General features: G+C 44.7%; 1 protein-coding gene across 1 annotated transcript in view; it reads right to left on the bottom strand.

The window, feature by feature from the left end:
* Positions 1 to 2,330: 2,330 nt before the first annotated feature.
* Positions 2,331 to 20,126, bottom strand: part of LOC115113491 (major facilitator superfamily domain-containing protein 6-like) — a 36,407-nt gene continuing 18,611 nt past the window's right edge. Inside the window, exons 3-7 of the mRNA XM_029641244.2 lie at positions 10,015 to 10,112; positions 8,170 to 8,331; positions 7,409 to 7,507; positions 6,260 to 6,516; positions 2,331 to 4,116 (exon numbers count right to left, since the gene is read on the bottom strand). Of these exons, the coding sequence (XP_029497104.2) occupies positions 3,787 to 4,116; positions 6,260 to 6,516; positions 7,409 to 7,507; positions 8,170 to 8,331; positions 10,015 to 10,112 (946 nt within the window). The 3' untranslated portion in view covers positions 2,331 to 3,786. The remainder of the gene's footprint in view (positions 4,117 to 6,259; positions 6,517 to 7,408; positions 7,508 to 8,169; positions 8,332 to 10,014; positions 10,113 to 20,126) is intronic.

The raw sequence follows: 20,126 nt of genomic DNA, 5'->3' as shown, positions 1-20,126 counted from the left end.
TGTCACAACACAACTGACTGGCTCAAATGCAATAAGGAAAGAAATTCCACAAATTAACTTTTAACAAGGCACACCTCTTAATTGAAATGCATTCCAGGTAACTACCTCATGAAGCTGGTTGAGAGAATGCCAAGAGTGTGCAAAGCTGTCATCAAGGCAAAGGCTGGCTACTTTAAAGAATCTCAAAAATAAAATATATTTTGATTTGTTTAACACTTTTTTGGTTACTACATGATTCCATATGTGTTCTTTCATAGTTGTGATGTCTTCACTATTATTCTACAATGTAGAAAATAGTCCAAATAAAGAAAAACCCTTGAATGAGTAGTTGTGTCCACAGACACTTCAAAACCTTGTTTCTTATCATTTATTTGTGGACTGTCCTTTCTGTCATTCATCAACGTGTCATTCAATGCGTTTCTATGGGCTTTAGTAGTAAAGCTTAAAATCAACATTTTATCAAATAATTGTTTAATGTTATATATATATATATATATATTTATACATACATACATACACACACACACACCTAAAGGGGTCCTAAAATTCCAAATCACTAAATGAGCCATAGTATGACCATCTTAAAACAATTCCATATGTCAGTTTTGGAAACCACCAAATACACATTTTAGCTTCAAACAGCTGAAAATGCAATATTTTTGGCGGCTATGGAAAATATATTTCACAGCGGTTTAGATGGTATAGTGATTCTCTACACTATACGTATGTGTTTTGCCACATATAAACTGAAATTAGGCGAATTATTCAAATTTTGGCAACCAGGAAATGGCGCCGGCATCTTTTTAATTATCACAAGTAAATTATGAATCATTTAAAATGCCTTATGTTAAGCAAACCAGATGGCACAATGTTCTTGTTGTTTTAATGTATGGATAGCCAGGGGCACACGCCAACACTCTGATATCATTTACAAACAAAGTATTTGTGGTTAGTTAGTCCGTCAGATCAGAGGCAGTAGGGATGACCTGGGATGTTCTCTTGATAAATGTGCGAATTAGCCCATTTTCCTAAGTATTTAAAATGTACCGAGTACTGTGGGTCTCAGGGAAAATGTATGGAGTAAAAAGTACATTATTTTCTTTAGGAATGTGTTGGAGTAAAAGATGTAAAAAATATAGTAAAGTACAGAAAAATTACTTTAAAGAACTATTTAAGTACTTTTGACCAGCAAAGACGAGATGGACAGCTATGCCCAGGCTCTGCCTACATCTAACTCCGTCCCTCTCTACACTCAGTACACACCCATGCCCTGCCCCCAGCACACCTCTCACCCCTCCCCCAGTGCCCCTCTCTACCCTTCCCCAGCACCTTCACCCCACCTCCAGAGCCCCTCTCTACCCCCCCTACCTGCCCTCCCCCAGCGCCTTCACCCCACCTCCAGAGCCCCTCTCTACTCCCCCTACCTGCCCTCCCCCAGCACCTTCACCCCACCTCCAGAGCCCTACCTCATAGGGGACGAGGATATGGAGCTCTTCTAATATCAATTTAAACCTCTGCGGTGAACCGGAGGACCCTAAAATGGCCAGAAAACTAGCAGTAGGCAGAAAGTAGGGGGCGGTACCTCTCGGCTTCACCTTCCATGATAAAACACCTAATGAGAAGAGAAGTCCTGTAACCGGGGGCAACAGAGACTTTAGGGGACTTGAATATTCCCATCATTCCCCAAAGGCTCCCTCCTGATTCTCCAACCTTTTCCAGAAGTGTGTACTTGAACACTCCCTGGCATGGATTTAAAAGCATAGGATTGGTGTAAGCATTGGCTGGAGGGAGTTTCCACTATTTGTTAAATCAATGGGAGAAAGTGTGGAAGTGTAGACTTAGGGAGAATCAGGGATGCCCCAGAGTCTCTCAGAGCTATCGTCTCTCTCAGTGGATTTGACTTCATAGTGACCCAGAAACTCTTCCTCAGGCTGTCATCCCACTCTAATCATAGTCAAAGCAGACATCTGTTTTCCTCTGGAATCAAAACCTCTGCATCGTAGTTACAACTATTCACCAGAATGACTTTCAAATGGTGCTTATAGCTCTCAGGTTAACTGGCAGAAATCATGAATACATTTGTTGTTTTTCTCCTCCTGTGTGGTAAGTGCCTGGGGCATTGAGACCTGCTCCCCTACTGGTCACTGTAACAAGATCTCATGTACTCCCATTGCTGTGGAATCCAGTGAACTCCCATCTACTGCCACAACCTGGCTGCTTAAGAAACTGCAGCCTCGGGGACAGCCAATCACATGCTGGAAACATCAAATAGAGATTTTGATTGGACCATGTTTGTCAAGAGCAAAAGTTTTCTCCCTCATGGCTAGAAATATGCCTATGCTTGATTTTTATTTATTTTTTACATATATTTTATATCAAACAGCATTAAAGTGATTTCAGATTTGGTGCATGTTCTTCATATTAAATTACAAGGATACATTTTTGGTAGTTTAAAAAACAAAGTGGTAGTAAAAAAAAACTTTTCCAGTGACGTCTTGCAAACTGTTGTTTCACCTTGAAAAGATAAAGGCCACAGTGCACCAGGAGTATTAGTTTTCAGGTAGAAGACAGCAGACAAGGCATGTGAAATGGTCATTACAATACAACTGTTTTAGATAGTCCCTTGGGAGGAAAGCAGTTTGATATCATTGACAATTATTTCTGTCTAAATATGATCATAGTGAAATATTTGACGTTTAGACATCTTGGCCTGAAGACACATTATCAATACATATAGAAAGTCTCTACAGAACTCATGGTGTTATAGTTTGTAGTAATTACAGACCCTAAAAGCCTGGTGGATATCATAAACCCTTTTACGTATCTATTCTTCCACAGCATCAGTGGCTGATATTTTTTTATTTTATTTAACCTTTATCTAACTAGGCAAGTCAGTTAAGAACAACATCTTATTTTCAATGACGGCCTAGGAACAGTGGGTTAACTGCCTGTTCAGGGGCAGAACGACAGATTTGTACCATGTCAGCTCGGGGGTTTGAACTTGCAACCTTCCGGTTACTAGTCCAACGCTCTAACCACTAGGCTACGCTGCCGCCCCGAGGTGGTAGACTCGTCACTAGACACAGTAAACATTTACATATAAAAGCGGGGCCTCTTTCAAGAGAGCACAAAGTTGTGGGAACAGGCGGATATCAACATAGTATGTAGAACAGTGGAGGCTGCTGAGGGGAGGACGGCTCATAATAATGTCTGGAACGGACCAAATGGAACGGCATCAAACACCTGGAAACCATGGAAACCATGTGTTTGATATATATGATACCGATCCACTGATTCCACTCCAGTCATTACCATGAGCCCTCTCCATTTAAGGTGCCACCAACCTCAGAACACACGTCTCTCTGACATGTAGAATAAGTAATCCAACCAGTTACATTAATAACATTGCTATCTGCAACGTTACACAACGTTCGCCTATTGAATTGGCACCTAAACTTGATGTAAAGAGGAATCTCTACAGTCCACATCAAGCAAAGCAGCCATTACACACAGCGTTTTGGATTCAGTGTGGCACTGCTACAGGAGTGTGAATCACCGACCTACAACAGCACCGCGGCTCAGGCACTTCGATGGCCAGCGAGACAAATGGAGCCTTATTCAATCGAACCCACTATCCCAGATTTCCAGGATGAGCAAAATAAATACGACTCTGTTACTCGTTTGATGTCCACTTGACAGAGTAACAATAGATCGGTCAAAGAGTTTTTCCTCAGCTGGTTAAGACCTGTCTTGCTAGGAGGACGAATTCAACCTCCTTCATTTTGGTCAGTATTTCTCTCCTGTCCAGTCTGTATAAATCATACTCCTTAACTCTTTTATCTTTACTTCCCAGCTGTGCATGGATGGGCTTTGACTTGGTGTTGCTTGGAACGAAAACATTTTAGGGCAGTTCCTCAATGTGCAACGTGTCCCCTCTTTCCAGTCCCCTACTGTGTGTTGGCCCGTGGAGAGGGTTGGTTGATCAGCAGGCGTAGGGGGGGGGGGGGTCCTGGTCAGAGAGCGGGTCCCACTTGAGAGGGACCAGCCTGGGGAGGTTCTAAGGAAAGGATGGGCACTGGGATCAGTTGGTTCATCTGTGCCGATCTCATTTATCTCCTACCAATCAGAACAAAGGTAAAGTGTTACATTAATACTGTAATAATACTACTTAGCAAAATGTTGTAGATATTGTAGTGAATTCGGGTCCAGCAAAAGTCAAGTCAACACGTTAACCGCTACGCCTAGAGGTCCAAACCTCTTGCCGAGCTCGCTAGGACTTGGGTTAAGGTCGCTACAATATGAAAAACACCCTCATAAAATACCGTTCTAAAGGCAGGTATTATATTCTCACCTTTCTTCAAGATTGGATGCATGAAATAAAGAAGACAATTCTCAGCAGGACATGATACAACATGGAACCTTAGCTGGAACATGCACACATTGCTAGATAAACATTCCGGTCACATTTCATTATCACAAATGTAAAAATCACAAACATTACCTGTTTATTTCTCTGCCCAGTGATATGTCTTTGGGCCCAGCCTCAAAGCACAGCCTGAGCCCATCAGTATATCTCTGAACCCACCAGTATATCCCTGAACTCATCAGTCTATCCCTGAACCCACCAGTCTATCCCTGAACCCACCAGTCTATCCCTGAACCCACCAGTCTATCCCTGAACCCACCAGTCTATCCCTGAACTCATCAGTCTATCCCTGAACTCACCAGTCTATCCCTGAACTCATCAGTCTGTCCCTGAACCCACCAGTCTATCCCTGAACTCATCAGTCTATCCCTGAACCCACCAGTCTATCCCTGAACCCACCAGTCTATCCCTGAACCCACCAGTCTATCCCTGAACTCATCAGTCTATCCCTGAACTCATCAGTATATCCCTGAACCCACCAGTCTATCCCTGAACCCACCAGTCTATCCCTGAACTCATCAGTCTATCCCTGAACTCATCAGTCTATCCCTGAACCCACCAGTCTATCCCTGAACTCATCAATCTATCCCTGAACCCACCAGTCTATCCCTGAACCCACCAGTCTATCCCTGAACCCACCAGTCTATCCCTGAACTCATCAGTCTATCCCTGAACTCATCAGTCTATCCCTGAACCCACCAGTCTATCCCTGAACACCACCAGTCTATCCCTAAACTCATCAGTCTATCCCTGAACTCACCAGTCTATCCCTGAACTCATCAGTCTATCCCTGAACCCACCAGTCTATCCCTGAACTCATCAGTCTATCCCTGAACTCATCAGTCTATCCCTGAACCCACCAGTCTATCCCTGAACTCATCAGTCTATCCCTGAACCCACCAGTCTATCCCTGAACCCACCAGTCTATCCCTGAACCCACCAGTCTATCCCTGAACCCATCAGTCTATCCCTGAACTCCTCAGTCTATCCCTGAACCCACCAGTCTATCCCTGAACCCACCGGTCTATCCCTGAACTCATCAGTCTATCCCTGAACTCACTAGTCTATCCCTGAACTCATCAGTCTATCCCTGAACTCATCAGTCTATCCCTGAACTCATCAGTCTATCCCTAAACCCACCAGTCTATCCCTGAACCCACCAGTCTATCCCTGAACCCACCAGTCTATCCCTGAACTCATCAGTCTATCCCTGAACTCATCAGTCTATCCCTGAACCCACCAGTCTATCCCTGAACCCACCAGTCTATCCCTGAACTCACCAGTCTATCCCTGAACTCACCAGTCTATCCCTGAACTCATCAGTCTATCCCTGAACCCACCAGTCTATCCCTGAACTCATCAGTCTATCCCTGAACTCATCAGTCTGTCCCTGAACCCACCAGTCTATCCCTGAACCCACCAGTCTATCCCTGAACTCACCAGTCTATCCCTGAACTCATCAGTCTATCCCTGAACTCATCAGTCTATCCCTGAACCCACCAGTCTATCCCTGAACCCACCAGTCTATCCCTGAACTCATCAGTCTATCCCTGAACTCATCAGTCTATCCCTGAACTCATCAGTCTATCCCTGAACCCACCAGTCTATCCCTGAACCCACCAGTCTATCCCTGAACTCATCAGTCTATCCCTGAACTCACCAGTCTATCCCTGAACTCATCAGTCTATCCCTGAACCCACCAGTCTATCCCTGAACTCATCAGTCTATCCCTGAACCCACCAGTCTATCCCTGAACCCACCAGTCTATCCCTGAACTCATCAGTCTATCCTTGAAGCCCACGAGCTGCCAGCCACCCGGTCTACCTACAGTACCTGCAGCGGCGGATGGTTGTTGGCAGGGCTACTCCTGGCAATGGTAGCCATCTCTCTGATCTGGTGCAGGGCGAAGGCCAGGGAGACCCAGGGCGAGGCGGACACCACCCAGGCAGGCTCGCTCAAATCCTCCTGGTGCTTGGTCTTCCTCGGTGGTGTCATTGTGGCGGCTCCGTTATTTGATTGGATAATGTCTATGGTCGCTATGGGAAAAGGGCTGGAGGGGACTGGGATGTTCTCCGCCAGCATTCTGGGATCTGGAAAACAACTCAAGCTAAATGTTTCATAACAATTCCTGGCATGCTTCAAAATGATTATTCCGTTAACGTGTCTGACCTAACCACAATCTCCACTATTAAGATCCTAAATATGATTCATGCAGCATTCTAATGCCTATGAATTTCTCAGTTGCTGATTGAGAAAGAGAATAAAAAGTGAATGGCAGTAAAGTCACTTCTCCACTAAGGGGTTTAATAGGTGAAGTAAATGTTATGCTTGCCAGATTGGGAGCCAGTCACTTCTCCACTAAGGGGTTTAATAGGTGAAGTAAATGTTATGCTTGCCAGATTGGGAGCCAGTCACTTCTCCTATAAGGGGTTTAATAGGTGAAGTAAATGTTATGCTTGTCAGATTGGGAGCCAGTCACTTCCCCACTAAGGGGTTTAATAGGTGAAGTAAATGTTATGCTTGTCAGATTGGGAGCCAGTCACTTCCCCACTAAGGGGTTTAATAGGTGAAGTAAATGTTATGCTTGCCAGATTGGGAGCCAGTCACTTCTCCTATAAGGGGTTTAATAGGTGAAGTAAATGTTATGCTTGTCAGATTGGGAGCCAGTCACTTCCCCACTAAGGGGTTTAATAGGTGAAGTAAATGTTATGCTTGTCAGATTGGGAGCCAGTCACTTCTCCACTAAGGGGTTTAATAGGTGAAGTAAATGTTATGCTTGCCAGATTGGGAGCCAGTCACTTCTCCACTAAGGGGTTTAATAGGTGAAGTAAATGTTATGCTTGCCACATTGGGAGCCAGTAACCTTTCCACTAAGGAGTATACTAGGTGAAGTAAATTCTGTTTTCCTGTAGGCCTAAGTCCATGCAGAGGCATGCCATGAAGGCTACAGGGTAGGATAAAATAAACATTAATGACACATACCTTTGTTCCCACTCTGCACAGCCAGCCACTGGATGAGAGCGAAGAGGAGGAGGATGACGAGGGACACCATTCCTATCCCTCTGAAGGTGTGGGCCGCTCCTAAACCATAACCCAAAAAGACAAAACGTGTGCTCCATAGGCTTTTGGAAATAAAATCTCAAAATAAATGTATTTATTTCACTCATTGCTTTTCATGTAACAGACCACTGACAAGTAATATCCATTTCAGGACTGTAAAGGATATATGTTACCACAGTCATCAAGATGTGTTTCAGAACGCAGAGAGAGACACACAGTTGTTATTCTGGGAGAGCTGCCAAATGCATTCCAGACCATCACATTCCTATCCTAATGATTGAAGATGGGGCTGCTGGTAGTTTATTACGAGAAAACCATGGAGGACAGGGCATCCTTTTAAGGAGAGGAGGCGTTGTTCAACAGTTGGAAAGGCATGTGAGAGTATGACACGTGTGAGTACAACTAGCTGCTCAAGTAGGAGTGAAGATACATTCTGTTCTGTTAGCCACTGTTAAATGTACCATCGACAATAGTTACTGCTGTTCTCAATAGTCATTTCAATTAATGAACATTGAACAGCAAATTGAACATCGAATAGCAGTCTTTACTCCTGATAGTACCTTTAACGGGTGACGCCAATAGATCCATCTCTCTTTGGTTGAATGTGTTTTACATACTCTAGAACTGGGGGACACTTAATTCCATTAAATACAACTTCTCTCTCACACAGTGGTTCTTCTTACCAAAAACACTGACGAAGCCTCCCCCCACCATGGCGCCACAGCCCCGGCCCAGCCCTAGGTGCAGGCCCTGGAGGATACCCTGGGCAGAGGTCCTCAGCTCTGGACGCACTGCAGCACTGAGGTAGGAGATACAGGCTGCCCACACTGAGGCATGGGTCACACCTAGATACACAGAGATACAGACCGAGAGAGACAGACGGAAAGAGAGGGACAGAGACAGAGACACACAGACAAGGAGAGAGAGAGACAGAGAGTGTGGCATGTGGGGTCAACTTGCAAAACAAGATTTCACCAAAATGGGACAATCACCCCCATTGAAAACCTACATGCAGAGTTCTGTAAGATTCTCCTACATGTCCAGAGGAAAACTACAAACAATGCATGCAGGTCAGAATTAGGCCAATATCCACTAATAATAAAAACTCAGAAAAGAGCAATTCAGTTTTGGAAACATCTAAAATACAGTGACCCCCTCTCATATCATTACCAAGCCCTGCAATGCCAAGAGCTGAGCAAAGAAAAGTCCCCTCATCCAGCTGGTCCTGTTCTACTAACACACTGAAGCCTCAGGACCAGAACATCCAATCAATCAGATAAAAACAATAAACAACAGTCTAAACAAAACTACATTGCTTATTAGGAAACACAAGCACAAGCACAAAGCAAAATGCAGTGCTATCTGGCCCTAAATCGACAGTACACCATGCGTGGCTAACTATTTGACCATTGTTACTGATCAAAACCTTAGAAAAACCTTGACAAAAGTACAGGCTCAGTGAGCACAGCCTTGCCATTGAGAAGAGTAGACACAGGAAAACCTGGCTTCCTGTAGAGGAACAACCCCTGCACAACAGCGGAACCTGAGATAGAGCGTTCATGACAGGCGACAGACGAGAGAGAGAGGACTTAACCCTCACTGGGTGTGGCGTGTTGGAAGTGGCTCAAACAGCTAGTTCCAAGTCTCATTGTACACCAATAATAGAACAAAGCCATTGAACCTGCTACCCTCCATAGTCCGGCCTGGCCTTGCCCCCTATTCAGCTCTTTAGCTGGCCCATGTCGTCACGTCATGTCGAACACTGAAACTTCCAACTTGCTTACTCGTTGTAAAAAGATGATAGCCGAGTTTCCCACTTGGGAATGATCAGAATCAACCAATAGGAAGCGCTACGCAAATAACATAGGTTCATTTTAAGAGTTCCCGAGTTTCCAACATGACGTGAATGTGGCATAACCTCCCACTATTAGAAAACAATGGCCAGACCAGAGCTACAGCCATTTTGTTTGTGTTGCAGGCTGTATCATGATTGGGAGTCCCCATAGGGCCGCGCACTATTGTCCCAGCATCTTCTGGGTTTGGCACGGGGTAGGCCGTCATTGTAAATAAGAATTTGTTCTTACCTGACTTGTCTAGTTAAATAAATGTTAAATAAAATACAAATATTGTCATACCACTTCTTTTTGAAAGAGATTCAGTGCGTCTCTAAATGTTTTGTTGGCTGTTGTTACACCTCTAGTAAATGATTACAAACATTTTAAGCGTCCTTTAATGTTAATCTTTCGTGTGCAGCTGCAACATTGTTATTCATGGCCTAAGTGGCTGTTAGTGAAGTCTAGATACAGAGGAAAAGGGTGTTTTCCAGGCAAAGGAAAAGCCTTTCATTTCGTTTAGAGGAGAGTTCCTGTCCTGCCTGATATGAACTCTGAGCCAACATGCCAACAATGTAAGTGCACTGGTACAGCCAGTTCAAACACTGCTTCTGCCTTCTTTCTATCTAATGTTAACATTAGCTAAGCTAAGCTAAGTCAACATATGCCACGCCGTGACACCCAGTGTAGCCTAACCTTGAAGGACCTCCATGGGCAGGACGATCCAGGCGTCCTCCAGGTAGGAGATGTACAGGAAACGAGCCGTGTTGCAGGCCAGACCGATGTACAGCACCCTGTGGAGGGAGAGGGGAGGAGAAGGTCATGGAACACAGATGTGTTATTGATGTTCTGGGACTATCACTACTGACTACACTGTTCAAATAACAATCCACCAATCACAAACATAACCCTATCCTAAATTGTAACCCTATCCTAAACCCTAGCCCTAACCTATAGGAGGTTATTGCCACAACAGAGTTGCAGGTGAAAGCAAGGCCAAAGTTCAGAGGTCAAACCTGAACTGTCCCTGGATTGTGGTTGGTTTGTCATTGTCATTCTGAACTAGGGTTGCAAGGGGAGGGTATATTACTGGAAACATTTCTAAGTTTACCAGTAAATTACCAGGATTTTGGTATCTTTCAAGGATTTTGCATAATCTATCACATGACATCTCTAGTGGCCCTTTTGGGTATTTCAGATTATGACAGTCTCTGGCCCTCTGTTGGGCCTTATCACATGTAAAATATATTCAATAATAAGATGGTTTTAAATATGGTTTAAATATAAACCATCAACTCAGTGAATAACATTGGTGTTTAATGTGAGGGTTACCAAAGTTACGATAGATTACCATAGATAATCTGTTAATTACCAAAATTACTGAAGATTCCGGTAACTTTGGTAAATTACCGGTAGTTTTGCAACCCTATTCTGAACAGAATATATTTCCTTCCCAGACCGTTGGATACTTGGTGCCCATCTCCCATGACAACATCCTGTCCAATCAAACCACTGACCTGACAATGCAAATACAATGCAAATATACTGACACATTTACCAAACACTTAAATGATTCCAGTTTACAAACGTCTCTCTATTGCCTCTCTCTCATGAAACAAACGCGACCTTTGAACTTAATCTAAAAGTAAACGCAAAGGCTGATTGTAGTATATTATTAGCTAACAAGCTATAAATGTCCAGATGGGCCGGATATGAGATGTGGTGGATGAGAGAGAGAGAGACAGAGAGACAGAGAGAGAGACAGAGAGACAGAGAGAGAGGAGACAGAGAGACAGAGAGAGAGAGACAGAGAGACAGAGAGAGAGAGAGGAGACAGAGAGAGAGACAGAGAGAGAGACAGGAGACAGAGAGACAGAGAGAGAGAGGAGACAGAGAGAGAGAGGAGACAGAGAGAGGAGACAGAGAGAGAGGAGAGAGAGAGACAGAGAGAGAGAGAGGAGACAGAGAGAGAGAGGAGACAGAGAGAGAGGAGAGAGAGAGACAGAGAGAGAGAGAGGAGACAGAGAGAGAGAGGAGACAGAGAGAGAGGAGAGAGAGAGACAGAGAGATAGTATAAGTAGCACTACTACCACGTTGTGATTATTTTTTCACCCCTGATCCGCCATAATACTCCACTACAAACATCTTAAACTAAAATAGTTCACACAGGAACAGGGCAGGAAACACAGCCGTGGGAAGTAGGGCTGTAAAAAATCAATATTAATAACAGTCCTGTATTAGTGGACTGATATAGACAACTGTAGTGCGGGCAACAACAACAACAACAACAAAAATTCCCACGACCTTGGCAGGAAATGAAAGACTGTCTATTCACTGAAGGTGAGATGACTTTCAAAATATTTTACCATTGTTTAACTTCACCAACCAAAAAAGGGAACAAGTGAAAAGTCTGACCAAATCTAGATTTTGTTTTTATCCGTTCTCATCAATTCTATGAGAAAGGTGAGCTATTGGGTGGAATTAAATTAAACTGAAGGACAGAAAATAATACTGCAACTGTGTAGGATTACTACAGCAGACTGAGCTGACCTGGGTTCTGTAGCCTGGTACCACAATACCAGAATGAGATGACCTGGGTTCTGTAGCCTGGTCCCACAATACCAGAATGAGCTGACCTGGGTTCTGTAGCCTGGTCCCACAATACCAGAATGAGCTGACCTGGTTCCAAAGCAGTTTGTGCTATCTTGCAAACTCCTATAGTCATTGTCATGCAGGAGATGACTAGACATACAGATACACAAACAGACCTGAGGGGTATACTACAAACAGACCTGAGGGGTACACTACAAACAGACCTGAGGGGTATACTACTGTACAAACAGACCTGAGGGCTATACTACTGTACAAACAGACCTGAGGGGTATACTACTGTACAAACAGACCTGAGGGGTATACTACTGTACAAACAGACCTGAGGGGTACACTACTGTACAAACAGACCTGAGGGGTATACTACTGTACAAACAGACCTGAGGGGTATACTACAAACAGACCTGAGGGGTACACTACAAACAGACCTGAGGGGTACACTACAAACAGACCTGAGGGGTACACTACAAACAGACCTGAGGGGTAACCTACAAACAGACCTGAGGGGTATACTACAAACAGACCTGAGGGGTACACTACAAACAGACCTGAGGGGTACACTACAAACAGACCTGAGGGGTACACTACAAACAGACCTGAGGGGTACACTACAAACAGACCTGAGGGGTATACTACTGTACAAACAGACCTGAGGGGTATACTACTGTACAAACAGACCTGAGGGGTACACTACAAACAGACCTGAGGGGTATACTACAAACAGACCTGAGGAGTATACTACAAACAGACCTGAGGGGTATACTACTGTACAAACAGACCTGAGGGGTACACTACAAACAGACCTGAGGGGTATACTACAAACAGACCTGAGGGGTGTACTACAAACAGACCTGAGGGGTAACCTACAAACAGACCTGAGGGGTACACTACAAACAGACCTGAGGGGTATACTACACTACAAACAGACCTGAGGGGTATACTACTGTACAAACAGACCTGAGGGGTATACTACAAACAGACCTGAGGGGTATACTACTGTACAAACAGACCTGAGGGGTGTACTACTGTACAAACAGACCTGAGGGGTAACCTACAAACAGACCTGAGGGGTATACTACTGTACAAACAGACCTGAGGGCTATACTACTGTACAAACAGACCTGAGGGGTATACTACAAACAGACCTGAGGGGTACACTACAAACAGACCTGAGGGGTAACCTACAAACAGACCTGAGGGGTATACTACAAACAGACCTGAGGGGTGTACTACTGTACAAACAGACCTGAGGGGTGTACTACTGTACAAACAGACCTGAGGGCTATACTACTGTACAAACAGACCTGAGGGGTACACTACTGTAAAAACAGACCTGAGGGGTATACTACAAACAGACCTGAGGGGTAACCTACAAACAGACCTGAGGGGTATACTACTGTACAAACAGACCTGAGGGGTACACTACTGTACAAACAGACCTGAGGGGTATACTACTGTACAAACAGACCTGAGGGGTAACCTACAAACAGACCTGAGGGTACACTACAAACAGACCTGAGGGTATACTACAAACAGACCTGAGGGGTGTACTACAAACAGACCTGAGGGGTATACTACTGTACAAACAGACCTGAGGGGTACACTACAAACAGACCTGAGGGGTATACTACAAACAGACCTGAGGGGTGTACTACAAACAGACCTGAGGGGTATACTACTGTACAAACAGACCTGAGGGCTATACTACTGTACAAACAGACCTGAGGGGTATACTACTGTACAAACAGACCTGAGGGGTATACTACTGTACAAACAGACCTGAGGGGTGTACTACTGTACAAACAGACCTGAGGGGTATACTACAAACAGACCTAAGGGGTACACTACAAACAGACCTGAGGGGTATACTACAAACAGACCTGAGGGGTATACTACAAACAGACCTGAGGGGTATACTACAAACAGACCTGAGGGGTACACTACAAACAGACCTGAGGGGTATACTACAAACAGACCTGAGGGGTACACTACAAACAGACCTGAGGGGTATACTACAAACAGACCTGAGGGGTATACTACTGTACAAACAGACCTGAGGGCTATACTACTGTACAAACAGACCTGAGGGGTATACTACTGTACAAACAGACCTGAGGGGTATACTACTGTACAAACAGACCTGAGGGGTGTACTACTGTACAAACAGACCTGAGGGTGTACTACTGTACAAACAGACCTGAGGGTGTACTACTGTACAAACAGACCTGAGGGTATACTACTGTACAAACAGACCTGAGGGGTATACTACTGTACAAACAGACCTGAGGGGTATACTACTGTACAAACAGACCTGAGGGGTGTACTACTGTACAAACAGACCTGAGGGTGTACTACTGTACAAACAGACCTGAGGGTATACTACTGTACAAACAGACCTGAGGGTATACTACTGTACAAACAGACCTGAGGGTATACTACAAACAGACCTGAGGGTATACTACAAACAGACCTGAGGGTAACCTACAAACAGACCTGAGGGTACACTACAAACAGACCTGAGGGTAACCTACAAACACACCTGAGGGTATACTACAAACAGACCTGAGGGTACACTACAAACAGACCTGAGGGTATACTACAAACAGACCTGAGGGTATACTACAAACAGACCTGAGGGTATACTACAAACAGACCTGAGGGTATACTACAAACAGACCTGAGGGTATACTACAAACAGACCTGAGGGGTACACTACAAACAGACCTGAGGGTATACTACAAACAGACCTGAGGGTATACTACTGTACAAACAGACCTGAGGGTATACTACTGTACAAACAGACCTGAGGGTAACCTACAAACAGACCTGAGGGTAACCTACAAACAGACCTGAGGGGTACACTACAAACAGACCTGAGGGTAACCTACAAACACACCTGAGGGTATACTACAAACAGACCTGAGGGTACACTACAAACAGACCAGAGGGTACACTACAAACAGACCTGAGGGTAACCTACAAACAGACCAGAGGGTACACTACAAACAGACCTGAGGGTATACTACTGTACAAACAGACCTGAGGGTAACCTACAAACAGACCTGAGGGTAACCTACAAACAGACCTGAGGGTATACTACTGTACAAACAGACCTGAGGGTAACCTACAAACAGTCCTGAGGGTAACCTACAAACAGACCTGAGGGTAACCTACAAACAGACCTGAGGGTATACTACAAACAGACCTGAGGGTATACAACAAACAGACCTGAGGGTATACTACAAACAGACCTGAGGGTAACCTACAAACAGACCTGAGGGTATACTACTGTACAAACAGACCTGAGGGCTATACTACTGTACAAACAGACCTGAGGGTATACTACTGTACAAACAGACCTGAGGGTAACCTACAAACAGACCTGAGGGTATACTACTGTACAAACAGACCTGAGGGCTATACTACTGTACAAACAGACCTGAGGGTAACCTACAAACAGACCTGAGGGGTATACTACTGTACAAACAGACCTGAGGGGTAACCTACAAACAGACCTGAGGGTATACTACTGTACAAACAGACCTGAGGGTGTACTACTGTACAAACAGACCTGAGGGTAACCTACAAACAGACCTGAGGGGTATACTACTGTACAAACAGACCTGAGGGCTATACTACTGTACAAACAGACCTGAGGGCTATACTACTGTACAAACAGACCTGAGGGCTATACTACTGTACAAACAGACCTGAGGGTACACTACTGTACAAACAGACCTGAGGGTATACTACTGTACAAACAGACCTGAGGGTATACTACTGTACAAACAGACCTGAGGGTATACTACAAACAGACCTGAGGGTAACCTACAAACAGACCTGAGGGTATACTACTGTACAAACAGACCTGAGGGTACACTACTGTACAAACAGACCTGAGGGTATACTACTGTACAAACAGACCTGAGGGGTAACCTACACACCTACCTGAGGGGTACACTACAAACAGACCTGGGGTATACTACAAACAGACCTGAGGGTGTACTACAAACAGACCTGAGGGTATACTACTGTACAAACAGACCTGAGGGTACACTACAAACAGACCTGAGGGTATACTACAAACAGACCTGAGGGTATACTACTGTACAAACAGACCTGAGGGGTACACTACAAACAGACCTGAGGGTATACTACAAACAGACCTGAGGGTATACTACAAACAGACCTGAGGGTATACTACAAACAGACCTGAGGGTATACTACAAACAGACCTGAGGGTACACTACAAACAGACCTGAGGGGTATACTACAAACAGACATGAGGGTATACTACTGTACAAACAGACCTGAGGGCTATACTACTGTACAAACAGACCTGAGGGTATACTACTGTACAAACAGACCTGAGGGTATACTACTGTACAAACAGACCTGAGGGGTGTACTACTGTACAAACAGACCTGAGGGGTGTACTACTGTACAAACAGACCTGAGGGGTATACTACAAACAGACCTGAGGGGTATACTACAAACAGACCTGAGGGGTATACTACAAACAGACCTGAGGGGTAACCTACAAACAGACCTGAGGGGTATACTACTGTACAAACAGACCTGAGGGCTATACTACTGTACAAACAGACCTGAGGGGTATACTACTGTACAAACAGACCTGAGGGGTAACCTACAAACAGACCTGAGGGGTATACTACTGTACAAACAGACCTGAGGGCTATACTACTGTACAAACAGACCTGAGGGGTAACCTACAAACAGACCTGAGGGGTATACTACTGTACAAACAGACCTGAGGGGTAACCTACAAACAGACCTGAGGGGTATACTACTGTACAAACAGACCTGAGGGGCAACCTACAAACAGACCTGAGGGGTATACTACTGTACAAACAGACCTGAGGGCTATACTACTGTACAAACAGACCTGAGGGCTATACTACTGTACAAACAGACCTGAGGGCTATACTACTGTACAAACAGACCTGAAGGGTACACTACTGTACAAACAGACCTGAGGGGTATACTACTGTACAAACAGACCTGAGGGGTATACTACTGTACAAACAGACCTGAGGGGTATACTACAAACAGACCTGAGGGGTAACCTACAAACAGACCTGAGGGGTATACTACTGTACAAACCGACCTGAGGGTACACTACTGTACAAACAGACCTGAGGGGTATACTACTGTACAAACAGACCTGAGGGTAACCTACACACCTACCTGAGGGTACACTACAAACAGACCTGAGGGTATACTACAAACAGACCTGAGGGTGTACTACAAACAGACCTGAGGGTATACTACTGTACAAACAGACCTGAGGGTACACTACAAACAGACCTGAGGGGTATACTACAAACAGACCTGAGGGTATACTACAAACAGACCTGAGGGGTATACTACAAACAGACCTGAGGGGTATACTACAAACAGACCTGAGGGTACACTACAAACAGACCTGAGGGGTATACTACAAACAGACCTGAGGGTATACTACTGTACAAACAGACCTGAGGGCTATACTACTGTACAAACAGACCTGAGGGTATACTACTGTACAAACAGACCTGAGGGTGTACTACTGTACAAACAGACCTGAGGGTGTACTACTGTACAAACAGACCTGAGGGTGTACTACTGTACAAACAGACCTGAGGGTATACTACTGTACAAACAGACCTGAGGGTATACTACTGTACAAACAGACCTGAGGGTGTACTACTGTACAAACAGACCTGAGGGGTGTACTACTGTACAAACATACCTAAGGGGTATACTACAAACAGACCTGAGGGGTATACTACTGTACAAACAGACCTGAGGGTATACTACTGTACTAACAGACCTGAGGGTATACTACAAACAGACCTGAGGGTAACCTACAAACAGACCTGAGGGGTATACTACTGTACAAACAGACCTGAGGGGTACACTACTGTACAAACAGACCTGAGGGTATACTACTGTACAAACAGACCTGAGGGTAACCTACAAACAGACCTGAGGGGTACACTACAAACAGACCTGAGGGGTATACTACAAACAGACCTGAGGGTGTACTACAAACAGACCTGAGGGGTATACTACTGTACAAACAGACCTGAGGGTACACTACAAACAGACCTGAGGGTACACTACAAACAGACCTGAGGGTATACTACAAACAGACCTGAGGGTGTACTACAAACAGACCTGAGGGGTATACTACTGTACAAACAGACCTGAGGGTACACTACAAACAGACCTGAGGGGTATACTACAAACAGACCTGAGGGGTATACTACAAACAGACCTGAGGGGTATACTACAAACAGACCTGAGGGTATACTACAAACAGACCTAAGGGTACACTACAAACAGACCTGAGGGTATACTACAAACAGACCTGAGGGTATACTACTGTACAAACAGACCTGAGGGCTATACTACTGTACAAACAGACCTGAGGGTATACTACTGTACAAACAGACCTGATGGGTATACTACTGTACAAACAGACCTAAGGGGTATACTACAAACAGACCTGAGGGGTACACTACAAACAGACCTGAGGGGTATACTACAAACAGACCTGAGGGGTATACTACAAACAGACCTGAGGGGTATACTACAAACAGACCTGAGGGTATACTACAAACAGACCTAAGGGTACACTACAAACAGACCTGGGGGTATACTACAAACAGACCTGAGGGGTATACTACTGTACAAACAGACCTGAGGGTATACTACTGTACAAACAGACCTGAGGGTATACTACAAACAGACCTGAGGGTAACCTACAAACAGACCTGAGGGTATACTACTGTACAAACAGACCTGAGGGGTACACTACTGTACAAACAGACCTGAGGGGTATACTACTGTACAAACAGACCTGAGGGTAACCTACACACCTACCTGAGGGTACACTACAAACAGACCTGAGGGTATACTACAAACAGACCTGAGGGTGTACTACAAACAGACCTGAGGGGTATACTACTGTACAAACAGACCTGAGGGTATACTACTGTACAAACAGACCTGAGGGCTATACTACTGTACAAACAGACCTGAGGGTATACTACTGTACAAACAGACCTGAGGGTGTACTACTGTACAAACAGACCTGAGGGTGTACTACTGTACAAACAGACCTGAGGGGGTATACTACTGTACAAACAGACCTGAGGGTATACTACTGTACAAACAGACCTGAGGGTGTACTACTGTACAAACAGACCTGAGGGTGTACTACTGTACAAACATACCTAAAGGGTATACTACAAACAGACCTGAGGGGTATACTACTGTACAAACAGACCTGAGGGTATACTACTGTACTAACAGACCTGAGGGTATACTACAAACAGACCTGAGGGTAACCTACAAACAGACCTGAGGGTATACTACTGTACAAACAGACCTGAGGGTACACTACTGTACAAACAGACCTGAGGGTATACTACTGTACAAACAGACCTGAGGGTAACCTACAAACAGACCTGAGGGGTACACTACAAACAGACCTGAGGGTATACTACAAACAGACCTGAGGGGTGTACTACAAACAGACCTGAGGGGTATACTACTGTACAAACAGACCTGAGGGTACACTACAAACAGACCTGAGGGGTACACTACAAACAGACCTGGGGTATACTACAAACAGACCTGAGGGTGTACTACAAACAGACCTGAGGGGTATACTACTGTACAAACAGACCTGAGGGGTACACTACAAACAGACCTGAGGGTATACTACAAACAGACCTGAGGGGTATACTACAAACAGACCTGAGGGGTATACTACAAACAGACCTGAGGGTATACTACAAACAGACCTAAGGGTACACTACAAACAGACCTGAGGGGTATACTACAAACAGACCTGAGGGTATACTACTGTACAAACAGACCTGAGGGCTATACTACTGTACAAACAGACCTGAGGGGTATACTACTGTACAAACAGACCTGATGGGTATACTACTGTACAAACAGACCTAAGGGGTATACTACAAACAGACCTGAGGGGTACACTACAAACAGACCTGAGGGGTATACTACAAACAGACCTGAGGGTATACTACAAACAGACCTGAGGGTATACTACAAACAGACCTGAGGGGTATACTACAAACAGACCTAAGGGGTACACTACAAACAGACCTGAGGGTATACTACAAACAGACCTGAGGGTATACTACTGTACAAACAGACCTGAG

This window comes from Oncorhynchus nerka, linkage group LG3 (genome assembly GCF_034236695.1).
Source record: "Oncorhynchus nerka isolate Pitt River linkage group LG3, Oner_Uvic_2.0, whole genome shotgun sequence".
Taxonomy (NCBI): domain Eukaryota; kingdom Metazoa; phylum Chordata; class Actinopteri; order Salmoniformes; family Salmonidae; genus Oncorhynchus; species Oncorhynchus nerka.
This window is presented reverse-complemented; position numbering and strand designations above follow the sequence as displayed.